The 22,221-nt window shown below is 35.2% G+C and overlaps 2 protein-coding genes across 2 annotated transcripts in view; both read right to left on the reverse strand.

The window, feature by feature from the left end:
* Positions 1 to 204: 204 nt before the first annotated feature.
* Positions 205 to 5,215, reverse strand: LOC145668500 (neuroligin-3-like). The gene is made up of 3 exons (XM_081736459.1): positions 5,076 to 5,215; positions 3,197 to 3,329; positions 205 to 775 (listed from the first exon to the last, which is right to left on the reverse strand). The coding sequence occupies exons 1-3, from the start codon at positions 5,086 to 5,088 to the stop codon at positions 583 to 585; spliced, it is 339 nt and encodes a 112-aa protein (XP_081592585.1). The 5' UTR covers positions 5,089 to 5,215; the 3' UTR covers positions 205 to 582.
* A 1,492-nt stretch (positions 5,216 to 6,707) lies between these two features.
* The window catches only part of LOC145667750 (carboxylic ester hydrolase-like), a 53,906-nt gene continuing 38,392 nt past the window's right edge, over positions 6,708 to 22,221 (reverse strand). The window contains exons 5-7 of the mRNA XM_081735194.1: positions 21,953 to 22,143; positions 16,859 to 17,033; positions 6,708 to 6,913 (exon numbers count right to left, since the gene is read on the reverse strand). Coding sequence (XP_081591320.1) covers positions 6,708 to 6,913; positions 16,859 to 17,033; positions 21,953 to 22,143 — 572 coding nt within the window. The remainder of the gene's footprint in view (positions 6,914 to 16,858; positions 17,034 to 21,952; positions 22,144 to 22,221) is intronic.

Below are 22,221 nucleotides of genomic sequence, written 5' to 3' on the forward strand. Positions count from 1 at the left end.
ATTCAGCACTCCCTGAATAAGACTATTGCAACTCAAAAATGTGATGTAAGTAAAAAAAAAAAAAAAAAAAAAAGTATCTAAAGAAACTTCATTATATTTCTGTTTATGGGAATTATAGCAATAATTTCAATATATAGAGTATTAACTATTGTAGAGGAAACCTTTCTTAAATACATACTAATTACAATTATATGCATTAAGAATTTATAACAATTTAAAACCTATTTTGAGTTACTATGGTCTTATACTGGAGGTGCGATACAGCGGTCTATTTCATATCTCAAATATTTTAAATCAAACTCTATTTTGAATTTTTATTGAAGATTATGAAAAGCATCTGCTAACTCAAGATGGACAAATGATTTTAACATGCTTTATTCAATTTTCGACTATGGAAGAATACGTTTCACAATAACATGGTTGTGACAATTTGAAAGTTATAAAAAAAATTACTAGAATCCCCATACCAAAATTACATATTCGTTGAATAGTTCAACCTAACACTTGAGTAGGGCTGGAATAAGTTTTCTTTCTTCAAAAGTTTCGTAATTCATAGCAAACATGACAGATATAGACAAACATTCAACGACGAAGTTCATCTCCGGCGCACTTCCTTGTTAAACATCTGCGAATAGATTCAAACAAGTACGCCCCTGGAGTGCTTAGGTCATCCTTCATCTGCAGATCGTCTCCAATTTCCAGATATTTCAGGTTGTTCCTCGTTGCTTGTTGCCAGCAGACAGGTAATAACTTTGTTTTCTTCGGAATCGGGTTTCTGAAATTTAAATCATTCGACTTTAACGAGAGAAAGTTATTAAAATGTAAATACATGTATTTATTGACTAATGAATGGAAAATAATTTATTTGCAATGTTCATCTAATGAAACGTCCTTGCCTGTTACTAGCTGAAGTGCTCGTTCTTTGCTCTTTGTGTCGGAGGCTCGAGTTCGAATGTCGGCGGGAGCTCATCTGGTTCGGATTCCACGTCAATCAGTAGTTTAGCGCCTCTCGCTGCTGAAAAGGACGCTAAACTCAAATCAACTCAACTCAACTCGTTCTTTGCATAGGAGGAAAAGTCGAAAGATATATTTGAGCACCCTTCTCCTTATGATATGTATTTGAATTGAAGTTAAATTAAATAAACTCAACTCAATCCAAGAGTTCAAATTCAAAAATGCATTTCAGAAGGTACGAGTGTTATCCCATATCCATTCAGGTATTTGTGATTGGATAATGCTTGCACTGTAGACCACTGCAGCGAACATAATACACAGAATTCTTGATGAATTACTGTGTAGAAGTGTGCAGTGGACCCAGGATTACACATGTTGAGGAACTGTAATTAACGCGTGAGAAAATTGAATAATTTACGCTGTATATTATGTATGAAAGTGTATATTATGTCCGTATAAACAATTTTAATTACTTTTGAAACTTTACCATTCTTATGTGTATGCTTTCTTCTTCGTTTACACAGTAGAGTTTGTATTTTTATTGCACGAAATTGTCAAATTGTCTAATGTTGCCTAATCGATGTGAGATTACGCTAGCAGTGCAACTATTGGAAATAGAAATTCATACATTAGTTTCCTGGTGTATATTTTCCATAGTTGTCGGGGCCGCGGTGGCTCAGTGGTAAAGCGTTCACCTCTGGTGTATGAGGTCTCTGGTTCGATCCCAGCTCGCGCCAAGTGAACTTTGTAGTGGGCAAATACCGTGTGCGTGAGTTTCCTTGGGGTTCTCCCGTTTCTTCCCACTTTCTTTATTCCACCATTTCATTCATTTCTCATCACCACCGTCTCCTTTAGCATAGCTGGCATAAGCGTGGGACGTATTTTACGTAGTTGTTACTGAAAGAGTTATATGAGGCTTCAGAAACGTTACTTTGCCTTAGTGAGTGAAGAGTGACTTCAAATTAATCAATCTTAAATAAAAAGAAAACTTTAAAATAATATAAATTATTATTTCCTACTTCTCGATATTCTTCATATTTGGTTGTATTCTTCACGTCTTGAAAACCACTGGCACAAAGGAAGAATTTCCAAATACAAGCAAGTTCTGCTTACCACAATCTGAGTTTAACTAAAATAGTTCTGATTTTACCAGAATTCTGTTCATTTTGAAGTTGAATCAGATAATTGTTAACATTATCTATGTGTTATCTTGTACTGAACAAAATTAGTGACATCAATGTATTTTATTATTAAAATGATGCCTCCACTGTCTAGTGTGGCAATCATTTCGTATTGATCGACCAGAACATTAGAAAAAGCACAATTATGTGCACTGCGAATATAGCTACAAAAAATACGAATATAGTATTGTTTATATAGCATATATTCCGGATAGTTACTAAAAGAATTATGAGACATCAGAATTATATTTCCTATTTGTTATTGAAAAATGGTTTACATTAATCAAAACTATATAAAAACTAATATTTGGTGATGGAAAAGTTATTAAATAATATCTATGTTCTTGTGTTTTACTGAGATGGTCGACAGTTAGATCATCATTTTATTGAAGGTCGGTTTCCAACTTTTGGATTATGTATTTTTTCAGAGAGATTTCATATCGTCAAATGGGAAGGCTCTGGAAGATTACGCCTGTCTGGCAAGTAATTTGTGTGTATAAGGAGATTTAACATGATCAGTGGCTTTTTTCTGACAGTGCGCAATAGTACGCATCGGCATGTCTTCTGAAAGTTTAGAAAATTGCAATATCTCTATCCTTTCCGTTTTTATTTAACCTTAATGATAATGATCTGCAAGAAGCTGTTAGAAAGCCTCTGCTTGAAACCCATGACAATGATTTAAGTTCATTTGTTAATATCTTAGATTCCAAGTATTGGCCAGAATATCTGGACTAAGTTTGATGAAGCCAAAATCAGAAAATTAGCATGCTAATTTCCTTTAAACGGAATATAATTAATTTGTGGCTTCAGATTTCCGTGAGTATATGCAAAAAATAAAGACTCGAACGTGCTACATCCTCTAACTCACACTCTGTACTCAATTGAAATATTCCAGCGAATGTGAGTCAAGATCCTTAGGTGGGCAAGGGACTCAATTTCTTCCGCCGATGTTGTGACATCCCTGGGTCAATATTTACGTTACTAAGAATAAAAGCCTTACCCGGTGACTCTTTGTGAAATCCCTGGGTCACTATTTACATTACTAAGAATGAAAGCCTTACCCGGTGATGGCAAAATTTGTCCACATTGTAACAATCCTGTCTTTTGTTAAAACATCTGAATCACCTCTTTCAAATTTAGCTTCTGCTAGATCAACAGGGAATAAGTAAAATTGGTCATCTGCATGAGAAGCACCTGTAAAAAGAAAAACATGAAGTAAGTCTTACTCGCTGGTATCTAACGTAAAATTCACACCACTTTCCTTTTATCGATATACGTAACTGCAGTGTATAGTGTTATATCAAAATTTGGAAATAAGAGTACGGCATAGTAAGCATTATGAAAGAATTGCAAAAAGTTTTGGATATATCAGTTTTACGTAGCTGTGAAATATACAATAGGTTTATGATATCACAAACTTATTATCACGAATTTTTCAATTGAAAAATAATATTTACAAAATCCTTTCTACTGTACTTTATAGTACTTCCTATGTTCTTCCAATTGTAATATTCTCTTTTATCTAATAATTATTTCAAAATAACAAACAGTGCGAATTTTTGTGGAAGATTACTTCCAGCGTAAATGAGAGATTTAACCTGCTACACAATAACGATGATTGTTTTATTTTAAAATTTAAACTACTTTTTCATACAAGCAGCGCCGCGCAAATCTGTCTTTAACATTGGGGGGAACGGATAAGACCGTTCTCATAATTTTTTTAAGCGATGTTCATAATATTTATAAAGTTGAAAAACAATGCTGTGGAAGATCAGGAAGCGGAGTTGTCTTCAACATTGGGAGGCGGGCAGATATGAAGCTTATTCTGGGGGACATCAATTTCATCTCACTTTCTTTTGTTTCAATCGGACACAAATCATCACATTTGTCTCCAAAAAACACATTTCAAATCGGATTATTGGAGGGACAGTCCCGCAATTCCAAGATTGGAAGGGACATGTCTCCCTCATCCTTCTGGGATTTGCGCCAGTGATCCGAATCAATCCTTTCCCTGTAGTGTCTTCACGTCTCGTAGGGGTCTACACTATTCCTGAAACGTTGGGGGACAAGAATGTAATCGAGTTGGTAACGTTTCTTACCTCACTAACTTTTGTACGTGTACAGTTTGGTTTTTCTTCTCTTAAACCATATCAAGTTGATCACCAACACATCACGTTGCCTACAGAAGTTGGTAAGCATTTAGCCACGTTCATTTCTTCTCCTAGTCCAAATAATCGTTTGTATTCCCTCACACCCTTCAATTAATGGCGAAAGGCAATTCTATCATTTTTGCCAAAGAAATGCACAATTTTACGTAAATTATTCCACATATACATAAGTGCTTCTGATTCTACACGAAACGTCTATTCCAGATGTATGAATAATTAGTATTACCAATCGAAATATTTGAACAATACAATTCACATAATGTAATATTCGTATGAAATACGGTATGTTAACTAGTGCGTTTTAACGCTTTATCGTGTTATTGTTTCAATTGGTACGTGAAATGCTTATCGATACTGTGCATTACCGGCACAAATCATCACATTTCTCCCCAAAAAGCACATTCCAAATTGTATTATTGAGGGGACGTCCCCTCAGTTCCAAGATTGGAGGGGACGTCCCCCTCATCCTCCTGGAATTTGCGCCAGTGCACACAAGTCTCTAAAAATGATCAAAATCTAAAAATGACCAAAAGTACTTCCTTGTGCACTGATTTCCTTGATTTCCTTGTGCACTGAACGGGCCAATTTCTCAAATAAACTATACATAATTAACTTTCTATTGATTATTAACATCTCATTGTGATACGGTATAATTTATTAGAAGATTCGTTCTACGAAATTAAGATAATAATATCTAATTCAAATAGAACTTACAATCTATTTGCTGTATTTACACAATGTACAATTAGTATATATTTTATAATGATATTACCCTTCCGGATCATCGGACCAAGCAGTGATTTTGCGAAGGAGAATTTACCAATTTTTGTGAAGTGATAGAGGTAAACAGGAGAATTGCCATTCTGAAGATGAAGCCATGCGGAAGCTATTAAAGGTGATACAAAGAAGGCATCTGATTGCATCTAGTACAAAGAAAAAAGAGAAATAATAATCTCTTAGCATATTACGTAATTTATTCAACATATTAGAATATTAATATTTTTGAACTACATTTAAAATTTATTTACTTTTGAAACGTTACTGTGAAAGTAAGCATGCAAAACTGTAGACAAATATATAAGTGTTGCACTTGTAATTCAAATAAGTAATTAGAAAGTATTAGTAAGCAGAGCCTAGTCAATTATTGAGTGATATAGGGCAAATTTTTATGATGGGAGACACTCACGGGGTTTCAGTGAATTTGGGCTCCACTAGATTTACGGAACTTCATGCATATTTTGAAGCTTCCTCTTGGATATGTCGGTAACAAATGCATACTCGGCATGATATAACAGTACGTCTACATCTTAATGCTGAAATGAATTGTCGAATAAATTACTCATTTACTTTAAGGTTGATTTCGAGTTTTTAGCGCCTCTTTCAGTACCGAGCAGCAATGTACTGCTAAAATTTCTGGAGGTATTTGGTCGATTGTATTCAGAAACATAGCAATAAAATCCCATAAATTTTTCAAAGCTTTCCTCAAATTTTATAACATTAATTTTAGTTTTCATTTCCGGTACATACAAGTGCAACATCAAACCAAATATGCTTAAGCTATCTATTACTACCAAATTACCGTATTCACTAATTACGAATACCCTTCCTTACCTTCTCTTAAACATGTGATGAATAATGTTGATGAGAAATCTTGTCAAATTCCGATTCCAAATTACACATTGTTTTTGTCAAGATTTTTCGATTGTGACTCTTACGCCATTGTTTGTAAGTTCCTTAGAGTAAATTTGATTCTCTACTTTTATAGTGTTTTTAATAATTGATAATCTGTAAATTGAAACTGTACATAAAAAAGAAACTTATTGCTATAGTTACAAGCACATTTATCTGAATGAAATTCAATGTCAATGTATTTCTGGTGCGTATTGCTTACGTACAGACAGAATTAATTACCTTCTTAATATTCTTTATTAACAGCTACTCTTTAATTTACATCCGACGTTCTATTTCGTACGACAATAGAAAGTCTACAATATTATCAGTGTTTAACGAAAAAAAATGTTCAAACACTATATATATATATATATATATATATATATATATATATATATATATATATATATATATATATATATATATATATATATGTATATATATATACAATGAATAGAAGTTGTTAAGCTAAACAAAAGTATAAAAGCTCATGAAAACAAAAAAGAACTAATTTGTAAAGACAAGCTTCATATGAATTCAAAAAATGAATTTGCCTACTTATAAACAGTAGGATAACATTCGTAGTTACACGAATCATTGTCTCATGTGGTTCGGATTCCACGTTAATCAGTAGGTCCACGTCTCATATAGCCTCGCTGCTGAAAGGGACGCTAAACTAAAATCAACTCAACGAATCATTGTTTTTTTTTTTTTTTTTTTTTTTTTACTATTTTTATCCACAAACAACCAATACATTTACCTGTGCAAATTCATTAAAGACTTCAGTACTAATATTCTTCTGTCCAAAATAAAACTGACGAATTTCCTTTGAAATGTTCCTTAATTTCTCTTTATTTCCTTCTAATTGTAAGTGAATAGGCGCAATGTTCGCAAAATCTTCTTGAATATCATGGATTGCTTGAGGGTTAAGGAATAGAACTGAAAACAAATTATATATTTTAAAAATATTATATTGTTGACGACGTTACTATTATACTGCATAATGTCAATTATTCGTCAATAAAGTAAAGGTTTTGGTTTCGTTATGAGTTAAAATAAGTTGTTGCAAAGTAGAATTATATGGTAGAATATCCAATAACGGAGAGATTATAAAGTTGTTGAAACTAAAGTGGTATTGTTTTCTGATTCCAAATCAGATAATGCCAATCACCAAAAAGATGACTAACAAATCAATGGACGTAATTCTTCTTTATAGAGAAAGAGACGGAAGCAGAATAAATTTAAGATTTTTCTTTATTTATCAGCGACTTTGATTTACCAAAACTTTTATATTCACCCTCTATGTCTCTTCGTCCAAGAGACAAAAAATCTTAAAAAAAAAGACTACTGGGTAGATCACCATCCATTTTGACTAGAATGTAGAGGGATCAAATGTTATGAATCAAGTTCAGTGATAAAGGTAATTTATTCACCGGAACTAGTGAAAATCTACTGTTTCCGGATGAGTGTTAGTAGTTATAGAGCAAAAGCACCAATAGATAGCGAGAAGTGTTTTTCTGCAATCGATTAAACGTCCCAAGAATACATTTTTATTCCCTCCTTACCTCTCACTAAAACTATCTCACTTGCATTACTATTATTTTAGAGGCCTCCGTTTGTGATACCATAACATCATTAGTTTGGAACTCTGAACAGTAAGTATGGTATTTTATGTTTCTGTTTAATAAGTTTGAAATTTGTAATAAACTGACGCAGTGCAATTTGAGAAAAAGTACCAGTTTGTTGGATTGGCAACACTGTTAACCTGGTAGTATTGGAAAATATGTTAAACAACATCCTTTGCTGATATCACCATGCTGAAAATTTCATTTTTAAAAATAATCTATTAGTTCAAAAGTCACGAGAACGTTTCAAGATAAATGGTTTACTCCCTGGGTGTCTGGTAACAACACCATAATACAAAGTATACTTTGGAAAATGAAACTTCAATCGAAAACATGAAAGAAATTATAGACCAATATGAGTACACAAATGTATCATTTCAGAGATTTAGTTTGCAAAATATTGTTCGTATCGGTAAAATGAAAGGTCATAATTCGAGTAGGAAATGCCACATTAAGCATGCTTAGATACCTACCAGTGGATGTGGAACAGCGGCGGCAACATTGTTAGCTTCGAAGCATAGAATGAGATTCATGACGAAAAATTATAAATCAGATTCTACAAATGAGATTCTACAAACGAAAAATTATAAATCAGAATCTCAAAGCTGGCACACACCCACTGGCTAAAATTCCGAAATTATATGTTGTATATTACTCTTCAAACATGATGAGTACTATATGTTTGTATTGTGAAATTACAAGATGTTGTGTATTGATTACAATCACTGTACGTCCCACATTATCAGAGTGACATAAATCTCTGAAGTGAAGTAAGTCAATAAATTTAAATAATAGCCGAATTTCTCAGTACTTTTAAATTTAAATGAGAAGATTAAATTTTTTTAATTTTACGTGCCACGCTTATGCCGGCGAGGCTAGAGGAGATGGTGATGATTCAATCCCTTATCGTCTAGTCCCACCTCGCCTAACGATTTATCAGTCACTGATGTCTCCAAGATAAGAATATCCGCCATTTTAGGCGAGATAAGAATTCCCATCTTGCCTAATCCCATCTCCCCTAAAATGATGGTAAGATGCAAGGAGGAAACTTCTGCACTAAAGAGGGAATTCCTGTACTAGCATTTTAACTAGGCATTTCAATCAATATTGGCAATCTCTGTCAACTACAACATAAATATATAATAAGTACTATACAAGAAGAAGGCATAAGGCGGAAGGCCATTTAGTGACTTTAGTTCACTTTTGGTTTGTTGTGGGAATACTGAAAGGTGGTTGGCAAACGGGAGTTAATCAGAAACAAGATAGATATATACAGGGTATTTCAAACCAACACAGACAACGTTTGGGAGCTGATTACTGACACCAAGATAAGACAAAAAGTATAGACCAATCTGGGTGCACAAATGCTTCTTTTCTGCGCTATGACCAGTCGAAAATCTACCGGGAAAATGCAAAATAGCCATAACTCGAGAACAAAATGTCGGATCAAAGTCGGAGGAAAGGGAATGTCTTATTTTTAGCCGTAGCTTCCATTAATGCACAATTCGGTGTGGTACAGGAGCGGCGCAAGAGTCACCTCAAAGAAATTGAAGAATTCTTGGGATATTTTATCAAAGGTTGACTGAGACAAATTAACTACAATTAAATACGATGTTTCAACTAACGAAAGTCTTAGAGCGTGGTCCAAGTTACAAGAACATTGTTAGAATTCAAAAAAGGAAAGATACACATATTCGATTGATCTACTTTGTTTCAGTACAGAATTGGCCATCCAGGAAGAACTGAAATTATATGAAGTCTATAACGTTTAAATTTTATGCCTTCTAGGCTAATGAAGACAGAAAGATCACTCATAGCTATGTGGGAAGCGAGTATGGCATGGGAGACAGGCTCTGATTCCCGGCGGGAGCGGAAGTGGTTCGGATCTCAAATGTCCGCTCCATGTCTGATATAACTTTGCTACCGAAGGGATGCTAAACTCAAATCCATTCCAATAATAGAGACAGATAATAGGTGGAGGCTAATTATTGGGAAATAAGTCGTGAAATGATAATTTAGGAGAATACAGGATAATCCCAAGAAAACTTACGGGTACGATGGGATCCACCAAAAACTTTTATAGTTTGATATCGAACGAGGTCCATCCCACAGCAGAAGTAAGAGCTGTATCACTAAGCCATGGTGTCTCTACTTTGGAGGAAGAACTATGATTCTGACAGATGTATCGGTCTGGTAAATATTGTGTGTGTAAACCAATATACAACAAGTACAAACAGTCAGAATGTGGAACTAGTAGTTTCCTTCGTTCGGAAACGGTAAGTACGTTTTTCTACGTCAGTTATGCTTAACTGGTTGCCTGCGTCTCTGAGAAATTTGTGGAAGAGAGGGGGGAGGAGGGCACAGTGACTCAGTGGTAAACAGTTTGCCTCTGGTATGTGGGGTCGCTGGTTCGATTCCCAGCGAAGTGACTTTGGTGGACATCATCGTATCGTATCTGAATTTTCTTGGGATACTCCAATTTCCTTCCACATTCTCATTCCACCATATCTTCCATCATCATTCACTTTCCTTAATCATTGTCTCCCTTAGCCTAAAAAGCATAATCTTGAATCGTTAAACTGAAATATTTCATTTTTCAGGGGTTGCTTACAGTTTGTCGGTGGGTTACCGTTAAGATATCGTTTTTAATACGTTGTACTATTGTTGCTATTATTTGTAAGGGAGAAAGAGTCTATGGGGCTCATAATTTTCGGAATGCTAGAACTACAGTTGTAGGTTGATTGTAAGAAATGCTAAAGGTAAGAACTAAATTCCCTTTGTGAGTCTTCTAGTGTCATTAATCGTATTATGGACAAGAAATAGTTCAGACAATTTTCCATTTGGAGGAACAGTGAAAATAATTCTACAATGACTCAGTAAAAAGGCTCATAGCCAGGTTAAAAAAATTTGTGGCAGGATAGTGCATAGAAAAATAGTACAGGTTACTTCAATTCATCTTTGATAAAGTCTAGACATTAATATTTGAGGACATGTATTCAGCATCCTTCATATATTAGGATATTTCATATTACGATTAAATAAGCGTTTCAAGGTCATTTCTACAAGACCTACGTAGTCAACAGGTGAACTAATTTGCATTGGTTGCTTTATTTAGTCAGTAACTCTTTCTTAACCTATAAAATGTTCAGTGAAAAGTATTTTCAATTCGGATGAAATTGACACAGGAACTCACTGAAAGATTCTTAACAGTGACGACATCAGTATTAATGAATTGGGTGGGGGTAAGCGGAAGAACAGAAAAAATTGGGAGACAGCAAATTTTTCTACATGAAAAGGGTAATTTTATATTACTTCACCTATATCATAATACAATTTGTCAGCGGGGGCAGGCGTCGTCATCTGGGACAGACGCTCGTCCTCCTATTTCCTTTTGGTGTTGTCACAGATTTTTAACTTTTACATAATTCGGGGTATCGCAAACAAATTAGGGAATGAATAGTGGAAGGGTAGTGCAAATGGAACATGTGTATGAAACTTCTACTAGGAGAACTTACAAGAGTAAGATGGAAAAAACAGTCAGGTAGCATATAGTATATAATAGAATTAAAAGTTCGTAAGATTCTAAGTTCAACAGTGAATTAGCTCAGGAACGTAAATACACTAAGAATATATTCTAAAATTATAAAAAATGAAAGAAAAACAAAAAAGAAAGATGAGAGAAAGACTAAAGTAATGGATTTTTTATAAAATACAACGCATTCTTAATAATTAGTCTATATTTACAAAAGCTGTGCTCTTTAATGCAACATACTGTTCGTTTTTAGGTCTTACTATAGATCATAACCTGACATGGTAATTTCATATAGAGTCAGTTATTAATAAATTAAATAAAATATGTTATACACTATGGATTATTAGAAAGAAGGTAAACTTAAAATTAGCTAAAACCCTGTACCATTCATGTTTTAACTCTATTTTGCAATATGGTATCATGTTCTGGGGAAATTCAAGTCAGAGATTTAATGTTTTCAAGATTCAGAAGAAAGCTATAAGAATACTTTGTGATATGAAGCCGAATTTTTCTTGTAGACATTTGTTTAAGGATGTTAATATACTTCCACTGGATAGTTTATATTTGTATCGTCTCTTTTTGTATTTGAAAGAACACTCATCGGCAAATCATAACAAATAAGGATGTACATAATCATAATACGAGAAATAAGAATGATTTTCACTTGTGTAATCACCGCTCAGCAATGTATCAAAAAAGTGTAAGTTATGGTGGCGTTAAGTTGTACAACATGTTGCCTATTGATATAAAGTATGAAGCAAATATGAAAAGGTTTAGACAAAAGTTAAAATCATTTCTATTAGAAAATTCTTGTTATACGATTGAGGAGTACGTAAATATCATGACAAGGTAATTTTACTTTATTTTACTCACGTAAATTTTTGTACATATGACACATGTTACAATTACTTAAGGACATTCCTCATAATTGTAAGTTCATACAAAAGAAATAAATACAATACAATACAATATATTTCAGTATTTTCCAAAAACGATAAGTTATACACTCAGAGAATATGTCTATCGGAAGGGCAATACCCTTGGAAAATATATTCTGTTTGGAGGCGAACTAAATTAATCAAACATGTGTTTCTCTTCTTTTTTATGAATTCTAACAGCGTACTTCTAACTTGGATAATTTTTGTTCGTTGACGTAATGTATACTTTATTTTAGCCAATTTTCCACACTCAACTTATGATAAAATATCCCAGAAATTCTTCAGTTTCTTTGATCACCCTTGCGCCGCCCCTGCACCACATCGAATTGTACATTAGTAGACTCTACGGCTAAAATTAATGAACTTCTCCTGTTACTAGACTTCAATCCGACATTTTGTTCTCGAGTTATGTCTGTTTTCGCATTTTCCCGACAGATTTTCGGCTGGTCATAGCGCCAAAAGAAGGGATTTCTGCACCCAGGTTCATCTATACTTTTGTCTTATCTTAGTGTCAGGAACTAGCTCCCAAACATTGTCGGTATTGTTTTGCAATACCCTGTATACTTCTAATGAATTATGCTGCTGATATATGAAAGTAGCAGATCCTATTTATGAGATTGTTCTAAACATGGCTGTGACTTACTTGCTGTGTATACGCGGAAAAAGTTAACAGAATAGAAAACTGAGATTTCCAATATTTATTGAAATATACTGAAACTAGGTTATTGATTTTCTTATGTACGAAAGATTAACACATAGAGTATTTCTTTTCTGAAATGTGCGTATGATTTCACAATTTCTCAGTAATGGTGGTTAAAATACTAGTACAGGAAGTCCCTATTTAGTACAGAAATTCCCTCATTGCATCTTACCGCCATTTTAGGCAAGATGGGAATTCCCATCTCGCCTAAAATGGCGGACATTTTTATCTTGGAGATATCAATGGCTGATAAATCGTTAGGCAAGATGGGATTAGGCGAGATGGGAGGACAACATGGTGATGATGAGAAATGAATGCAATGGTGGAATGAATTAAGAGGGATGAAACCGGAGAACCCATAGAAAACCCACGCACACGGTGTTTGTTCACAACAAAGTCCACTTGGCGCGAGCTAGGTTCGAATAAGGAACCCCACGCATCAGAGGAAATGCTGTATCACTGAACCACCGTGCTCCTACTTTTAAATTATCTGAAATATAGGGTCCTCCTCAGGTCCGTGGCGCGTCCTCAGGTTGCGGATCGAGGAGAAGGCCTCTAGATATAGAGGTTAGCTGCGAATATACTGAATAAGCAGTCGCGGACAGACGACTAGGAGTGGTCCTCCAGCTTGGGGGTTTGGGTAAGGCTAACACCCTCATCCTGTAAAAAAAGGTACTTGTTCAGAAACATTCACAAAAGCCTCGGACAAGGACTGATAACTTGGCACGACATCAGCAAAAGAAAATGGACATGAGATTTGGAACATGGAATATTAGAAGTCTTTATAGGGCAGGCGCGTTAAAATCTGTAACGAGTGAGTTAGAGAAATACAGGATGGACTTAGTAGGAGTTCAGGAAGTTAGGTGGGAAGGAAATGGATCTGAGAATTCCGGAAATTTTACGTTCTTTTACGGGGAAGGAAATAAAAATCACCAGTTAGGAACAGGGTTTTTCGTTCACAAACGAATATTACCAGCAATTAAACGGGTTGAATTTGTTAATGACAGACTTTCTTTTATTACTCTTAAGGGACGGTGGTGTGATATTATTGTTTTAAATGTACATGCTCCAACTGAAGATAAGGATGACGATATAAAAGACAGTTTTTACGAAGAAGTGGAACGGATATTTGACCAACTCCCGCGATACCATATGAAGATCCTATTAGGGGATTTCAATGCGAAGGTAGGACGAGAGGATATTTTCAAACCGATTATAGGGAACGAAAGTTTGCATAAGGAAAGTAATGACAACGGTGTTAGACTCGTGAACTTTGCAACATCCAAAAACCTAATCGTGAAGAGTACAAAATTCCCACATCGCGACGTTCATAAATACACTTGGACATCACCAGATGGAAAAACACATAATCAGATTGATCACGTTTTAGTAGATAGAAGAAGACAATCTAGCATAATTGACGTCCGGTCGTTTAGAGGGGCTGATTGTGACACTGATCACTACCTGGTAGCAGCGATAATACGGGAGAGATTATCGTTGAATAAAGGTAATACTCAATGTCCGAAAACGGAGAGATTTAATTTAAAGAAATTAGAAGAGAGCCAGGTAAGAGAGGAATACCAGATTGAAGTTTCGAATAGATTCTCGGTTTTAGAAGACTCGGAGTGCACTAGTGTTGAGGATACTTGGATTGAAATTAGAGATAACATTAAAAGTTCAGCAATAGAAAAATTGGGACACGCGGAAATACGTAGGAACAAACCATGGTTCGACCAAGAATGCATTAAACTAGCAGAGAAGAGAAAACAGGCAAAATTACGGTGGCTACAAAATCCGAATGAAATAACTACACAAAATTTCGCAGATATCAGGCGGGAAACTTCCAAAACTTTTAGAACAAAGAAACGGGATTTTTTGAAAGCTAAAATTAAGAAACTTGAAGATAATAGTAAAAATAAAAATATTCGGGACATGTATAAGGGGATCAGCGAATTTAAGAAAGGCTATCAACCTCGTGCTTATATATTAAAGAAATCTGACGGAACAGTTCTCACTGATACGGATAGTCTCTTAAATAGATGGAAAGATTTCTATAACGATTTGCTGAACACACAGCCAAAAACTAATGTGCGTGGAGAAAAGGAGATACACACCGCAGAACCGTATATTCCAGAACCCAATCGAATAGAAGTGGAAGCCGCTATAAAGAAATTAAAGAAACACAAATCTCCGGGTGTTGATGAAATTCCGGCTGAGTTAATTTTAGCTGGAGGCGAAAAATTGTGGAACAAGATACACAAACTCATTCTCCTTATCTGGAACAAGGAAGAATTGCCACAAGAGTGGAAAGAGTCAATCATTGTTCCAATTCACAAGAAAGGCGACAAAACTGACTGTAATAATTATCGAGGCATTTCTCTTCTGTCAACATCCTATAAAATCCTTTCAAATATTCTGTTAGCAAGATTGACCCCATACGCAGATGAAATTATTGGAGATTATCAGTGCGGATTTAGACGAAATCGATCAACTATCGACCAAATATTTACCATTCGCCAAATACTCGAAAAGAAGTGGGAATACAATACCCCGGTACATCAACTATTTATTGATTTCAGAAAGGCTTACGACTCGGTTAGGAGAGAAACATTATACAACGTTCTTACAGAGCTTGGAATACCGAGAAAGCTAATTAGATTAATTAAGATATGTTTAAGTGAATCCCAAAGTAAAGTCCGGGTAGGAAAATTTTTGTCCACGAGCTTCCACGTCGAAAATGGCCTGAAACAAGGAGATGCGTTGTCGCCATTATTATTTAACTTTGTGCTGGAATACGCCATAAGGAAAATCAAAGATAGCAACCAGGGCCTAGAGTTGAACGGCATTCACCAGGTTATGGCATATGCTGATGATGTAAATTTAATAGGGGATGATAGGAGAACAGTAGAAATAAATGCAGAGATCTTATTAAACGCTTGCAGGGACATGGGTTTAGAAGTAAATGCAGAGAAAACTAAATACATGGAAGTGCGTCGGGACCGTAATACGGCAAATTGTGGAGGCGTTAAAATATTAAATAATACTTTTGATAAAGTGGATACTTTCAAATATTTAGGATCAATATTAACAGACGAAAATCATATTCACGAAGAAATTAAATGTCGACTAAAAGCAGGGAATTCGTGTTACTATTCGGTTCAAAATCTCTTGTCGTCGCGAATTCTGTCGAGGAATTTGAAGCTTAAAATATATAAAACGATAATCATGCCTGTTGTTCTGTATGGTTGCGAAACATGGTCGCTCACTCTGAGGGAAGAACATAGACTGAAAGTATTTGAGAACAGGATCCTGAGAAGAATATTCGGACCCAAGAGGAACGAGAATGGGGAATGGCGGAAGCTTCATAACGAGGAACTACATAGTTTATACGGTTTACCCAACATTGTTAGGGTCGTCAAGTCTAGGAGGCTTAGGTGGGCAGGTCATGTAGCTAGAATGGAAGAAAGTAGAAACGCTTTCAAAGTCTTGACTGGTAGACCCATAGGAAAACGACCATTAGGAAGACCTAGGCGCAGATGGGAGGATAATATTAAGATGGATCTCGCAGAGATAGGAATACAAAGTAGAAACTGGATCCAATTAGCTAAGGATAGAAGTCAGTGGAGAGCTTTTGTGAACGCGGCACTGAACCTCCGGGTTCCATAGGCCATAGAGTTAGTTAGTTTTAGTTAGAAATATAGGGTACTTTTCATTTTTATTGAAATTGGATCCTTATTTCATTACATTAAAAAGTCGAAATCATAAGTAAATTTGTATTAAATTTTCAATTGCACAACTTTCTATTAGTTGGTTTCTGTTTACTATTTAACCATTATAATATTCCAGTATTCTATCATCTAACTATCCATACTTTATGATGTTTAAAGAAAATTGTTTGAAGAACAAATCACATTAATTTCTTATTCATTGAATTTATTAAAATCAATTTGACCCTTTTGTACCAAACTAATTAGTGTTAATTAAACATTTCGACTTTTAATCATTGCTTTCTGTTAATAGAGCTTACATTAATACCAATTCCCTTTTTTTTAAAGAAAAAAAGAATAATTTAATCCCATCAATACTCACTTGCTGTATATAGAATGCCCTCTTTAGATGTAATTCCAGAAAGCCATGGCATTTGCTGGAAGTCTCCTTTCCTGATTATTTCAGCCGGATGCTCTGGTACAACTGCTTTAATATTATCTGTAGAATATTTTTCGATGACAGGGGAAAAGGGAACTGATACATCTGGATTCCAATCCTAAAAAAAAGGAAGAAAATCCAAGTATTTTTTATCTATCTACTGAATAACCATAGGTTTAAAATACAGTAAGCTTACATTTGGATGAACACCCAGCCACAAAAGTATCTCCCCCCACTAAGCGCTCTAATTCCATTACTTGGGGTCCAGGTAATTTGCAGTTGTGAGAACGCCTAGACAGATGCAACCCAACTTACACGTAACTTTTCGCGGCACTGACAGCAGTTGGTAGACCTGATCCAGGTATATATTCAGGTAAAATTGTAAAGTAGGTGACTAACGAAACAGTTCTCTTCTAAGATGAACTGTATGGTTCGTATCGTGTTTTCCAAAGAACACCATATATTTATCTTAATATTGTGTATATGTAATGTATTATTTATTTATATACTGTATGCTTACAGAAATATAAATACTGACTATGCATTTATCAGGTAATGCTTGAAAGTAGCTGAAAATATCAAATCTAGAACAACTGCTGGAAATAAGTTTGTAAATGATTGCCTCCATTGACAGACTTTCTCCAATTCTCCTCATTCCAACATCATTTTCTTTCTGCAGAAGAGAACATATTTCGTGTCATACTGAGTATGTATTGAAATTGAAATTGAAACATTTGAAAAGTTTCAACCTGGCCGGGATTCGAACTTGGGTCCGCCGAACAGAAGTTCAATACTCTAACCACTCACTTCACCTTTTATCTAAACTTTTAGCTAGTTAAAATCGTTGCACATAAGACTATACAAATACTATAATAAGAAGACGTTACTTATGAGTGTCACAATGACTTACTCGAGATTTCCTTCTTTAACTCCAAAATAAGCTATATAGACCTTTGTCAATGAGCAAAATATCACGAAACATTCTTCAAGTTGAGACTACCTTATCGTTTTTAACTGCTCGCGATTTACATTACTATTAGTCTGTCTCATCCAATCCGATCCTTTTGGAAACTTCTAATTTCCAAAAGGGAAAAGCCGGCAGCATTTACGCCGATTCCAAGAATTTCAGTGTTCGCGCGCTACCCTAGCAAGCTGTTTGAAGTTGGTCATGTAAAATGTACAGAAAAATTTGAGCAAGAAAAGAGAACCTAACCAACTCCTGCGGGGCTTCTAACCCGTTCCTACTACTACTATTACTACTGCTATTATTATTATTATTATTATTATTATTATTATTATTATTATTATTATTATTATTATTATTATTATTATTATTATTATGGATCCGTATAGTAAACTGCAAGCTGATTTTAATGAAAAAGTGTTATGAAAATTTAAAAAATACTTGGGTAGGGTTCGAACCCACGGCGAAAACTATTTTCATTACTAGAGTGTTGCCCTAGTACGCTGGGCCACGAAGACTGACAACAGTAGGCCTTCATTTCCGCTATATATAGGTCATGAGTCTTGATGCCCTATCTGTATCGGCCAATAAGATCAGAGGATATCAAAAATTCTTGGATTCCCCAAAATGCAAGCCAGCAGACAGGCACGTAGCCAGGATTTCGTAATAGCGGGGATCCGTGATGAAATATTGAGGTTATCACACTAGGGGTCGGTTATTTTAAACTATTTTACTGGTAAAATATTTTGGTTCGTGTAGCCAGGATTTTGTAATGAGGGGGCGTGACATGAAATATTGTGGTTACCCACAAAAGGCTCGATTAATCTAAACTATTTTGTATCCACCGCATCCACAAGATGTTTAGTTTAATAGAAACAAAATAAAATATGGTAAATATTTCTCAGTTGCCATTATAAAAAAGCAATTAAAACATTGAGATGGGCGTTAATATTTCTAACTTCTAAAACATATTTGTTTGCTCCAAATGTGTTTGTGCAAAGGCAACCAAGCAACACACTTCCCCCTTTCTTGCCTGTCTCTGGCCTAGTCAAAAGCAGTCCCCATAATAAAAAAAATGGAACTAGATTGTGAATAGAATCAAGGACAGTCCTTTATGACAGTGTTCAGAAAACATTTTAACTAAAAGGAAATCAATCAAAAAATATCGATATTCCGCTGAAAATATATATAACACCACCCTCCATTGATAAGCACCCACATAAATTTTGGGAAGTCGACTCCGTTGACCACAAGCGAACTTTCTTCCTTTGTGAACTAAACGCTCTATATGTAGATATTTAAAGTACAAAAAATAAAATAAAATTCTGCCAGACCTTTGGTATTATACCAATACGTAATTTTACGAAAACGTAAAAACACGTCTTTAACCGAATAATCCAGTCCCCAGCACATTTGATGTATCGTTAGCACAAACTGTTTCCGAATTTCTACTGGTGTCAAACTTGTCCAAAACACCGGAAGTGATTCATTCTTTCTATTGGATTGCAAAAAGCATATTCTTTTGCAGTACATGTGTACGAAGAATATTTTGATTTCATTGTTATAGACTTTTATGTATTTGTCGATAGGCTTTATAAGGTGTCTCATTTCAGATATGGTCAGGGTATAACCAGAATTAATAAGTGTTTCTATCTTCACATTTTTTTTTTTTGAAATACAGAATTATTTTCTGACGATGGACGCTTCTCTGTTTCTGTTTCTGCAACTGCTCTCATATTTTTTAACGAATCCTCGTATACAATTTTTATATACGTACAAATCAGCTGTTTATATACGTGCAAATCAACTGCGAAATTTTTTCTCTCACTATCCAGGTCAGGAGCTCGACAAAACATCTCCTCTTGGAAATGGCAAGTTGCACCTAGAAAAGATTTCTAGCTAGAAAAGATTTTCTCCGTGATTATCTTTCCGTTCATATTTTCTACTGCCATCGTAATATCCCCTTTTTTCCTCCGAATTTCCATATATTTCACCTCTTTGTATATTACTTTATATTTTCCAACTCTTTCTAATTCTTCTACATCCTTGCATTTTCTTTTGTAAAACTATTCCCTTACTCTGTTTTCCTTCGCAGCTTGTTGTCTAAGTTCCTGTACATCTTTCTGCTCTCTTTGGTGTCAACCTGTTTCGGTTTCCACGTCTAACTTTTCCTCATTTTCTGAAACATCTGTTCTGCAGCCCATGGTTTCTCAGTTGTTTTGCTCGCGGTAACCTACCACTTCTTCTGTATCCTGCTGTATGCAAAGTTTTGTATACTCCCAACACCTGTAACTACCTGTACTTATCCTTTACTGGTTTGAGTATTTTTCTTCGAATTTTTCAACGAAAAGTTTTTTTTATTTCCCCGTTTTTCAATTTTTCAGTTTCTACGTTTTTTCTGCGTACATTTTCCAATTGAATATCCACTTCGGCCAGCACAAGGTTATGATCAGAGAAAATGTCGGCGCCGGGAAGGGTTTCCCCACAAGACACATAATTGTCTTCGTAAAGTTCCTGTTTATCGGGAAGACATTTAAAGACATTGATCTGTCTTGTAATTTATTGTTAAATTTTCTAATCTTTCATTAGAAAAATGTTCTTTTATTTTGATTACAAAAATTATTGTCGGATTTATTATATATTTAACGGCACACTACAAAAACAAACAAAAAGCAACAACAATTCAAGGAAATATTCTCATGTTACCTTTGCTTATACGTGGTGTGGTTGGAAAGTTTTAAGAGTGGAGATGCCATTATTCAACAGAATGGGCTAGGTTTGCCCGTGAGTGTGGAAGGAAAAGTTCGTTCTTTCTTGAAACGTCCTGCAAACATTACCACTTATATCTTTGTCCAGTAGAGAGTGGGAGTGCGGTGAATGAAGATCACTGTTTGGTGCTTGGTAGGTAGATTTCGTAAAATGAATAAATATATGGGACAAAGTGTGAATTTCTGTGAAATTTTGTGTTAAAGAAGGAAAATCAGCTTCAGAGTTTTATGTATTCTTAAAAATAGTTTTCAGGGATAAATGTCTGAGCCTGAGCCTGTTAATTGTTTTAATCTGGCAGAACAAATTCAAAGGTGATCGTGAATTAGTCGAAGATGACCTCCAGTCCGGGTAGCCTTCCACTCTAGTAACCAAGTAAAAACATTATGAAAGTTAGTGGTTTAGTGTGCTCTAACCGAAGGCTTATAATTAGAGAGATGGTTGAATAACCTTATTTATGTTTGTACGCCATTCGGTCAATTCTAACTGAAGATTTGAATATGTTCCGAGTATTCCAAAATTGTTGTTCGACCAGTACCAACCAAGTGTCGCGAAAACTGCTTAATTGGACCGGAACTGATCTGGATTTGTTAAATAGTTTAATTACAGGCGACGAATCATGGGTTTATGGGTATGAGTTGAGAAAGACACAGTCACTGCAGCCAAGAACTGAAATAGCGCGAAAAAGTCGATCGAATATGAAGTCGGTCGAAGTTGGTGTTGTTTTATTTATACGTATCTTGCAAAAGGAATTTGACCCTAGGAGGCAGACAGCCAACCAGGAAGACTATAAAGTATTCGTTAGCATTAGCGCGACATTATATGGAACAAAAGACTTGCACTCTGACTAGGCAAGAATTGGTCCTCCATCATGACAACGCACCGCGTCATTATACGTTTTCAATAACGGAATTCTTGGACACATTCCAAGTCCCTATGCTTCCACAACACCTCTATTCCCCTGATATAGTCTCTGCCGACTTCTGCCTATTTTCTACATTGAAATCTTTCCTGAAAGAGAAATTGAATCCATTGAGGACATTGAAGCAAATACAGAGAATATTCTACAGACCCTTAAGAGAAAACGTTTCCAGAAATAACTCCAAAATTGGAAACACCGTTAGAGTTGTTGTGTTCAGTAAGAAGGAGACTCCTCAATCATGAACGCTGTCCGTATTGCTATTTTAAAACTACAAGGTCAGCCTTAAAACTTTTCAATCACACCACGTATATTATACGTAATCGTACTTGTTTAATTAGAGTACTCACTTAGAAGATAAATATTATTGCGAAATTGCATGACTCACCTTCAAATATTGAGCAGCTTCAACTAATTCGTCTGGTGTGGCATTACGCAAACATTCAGCAAGCTCCTCTGAGTCTTCAGCAGTGCAATTGAGAATTCTACCAAACCTAAAGGCTAATGAACGTCCTTTACTCTTCACAGCCCAAGAGTTGAGGGCAGTTCCACTCTGAGAGATAGCACGATGGAACAAACCTGTTTATTCGAACAATAATTGAGAAATTTAGTGGAATACAAGTATAATTACTATTGTCTTTTAATGCAGAAAAAAAA

This window comes from Thermobia domestica, chromosome 13 (assembly GCF_964235325.1).
Source record: "Thermobia domestica chromosome 13, izTheDome1.hap1.1, whole genome shotgun sequence".
In the NCBI taxonomy this organism is placed as follows: Eukaryota; Metazoa; Arthropoda; class Insecta; order Zygentoma; family Lepismatidae; genus Thermobia; species Thermobia domestica.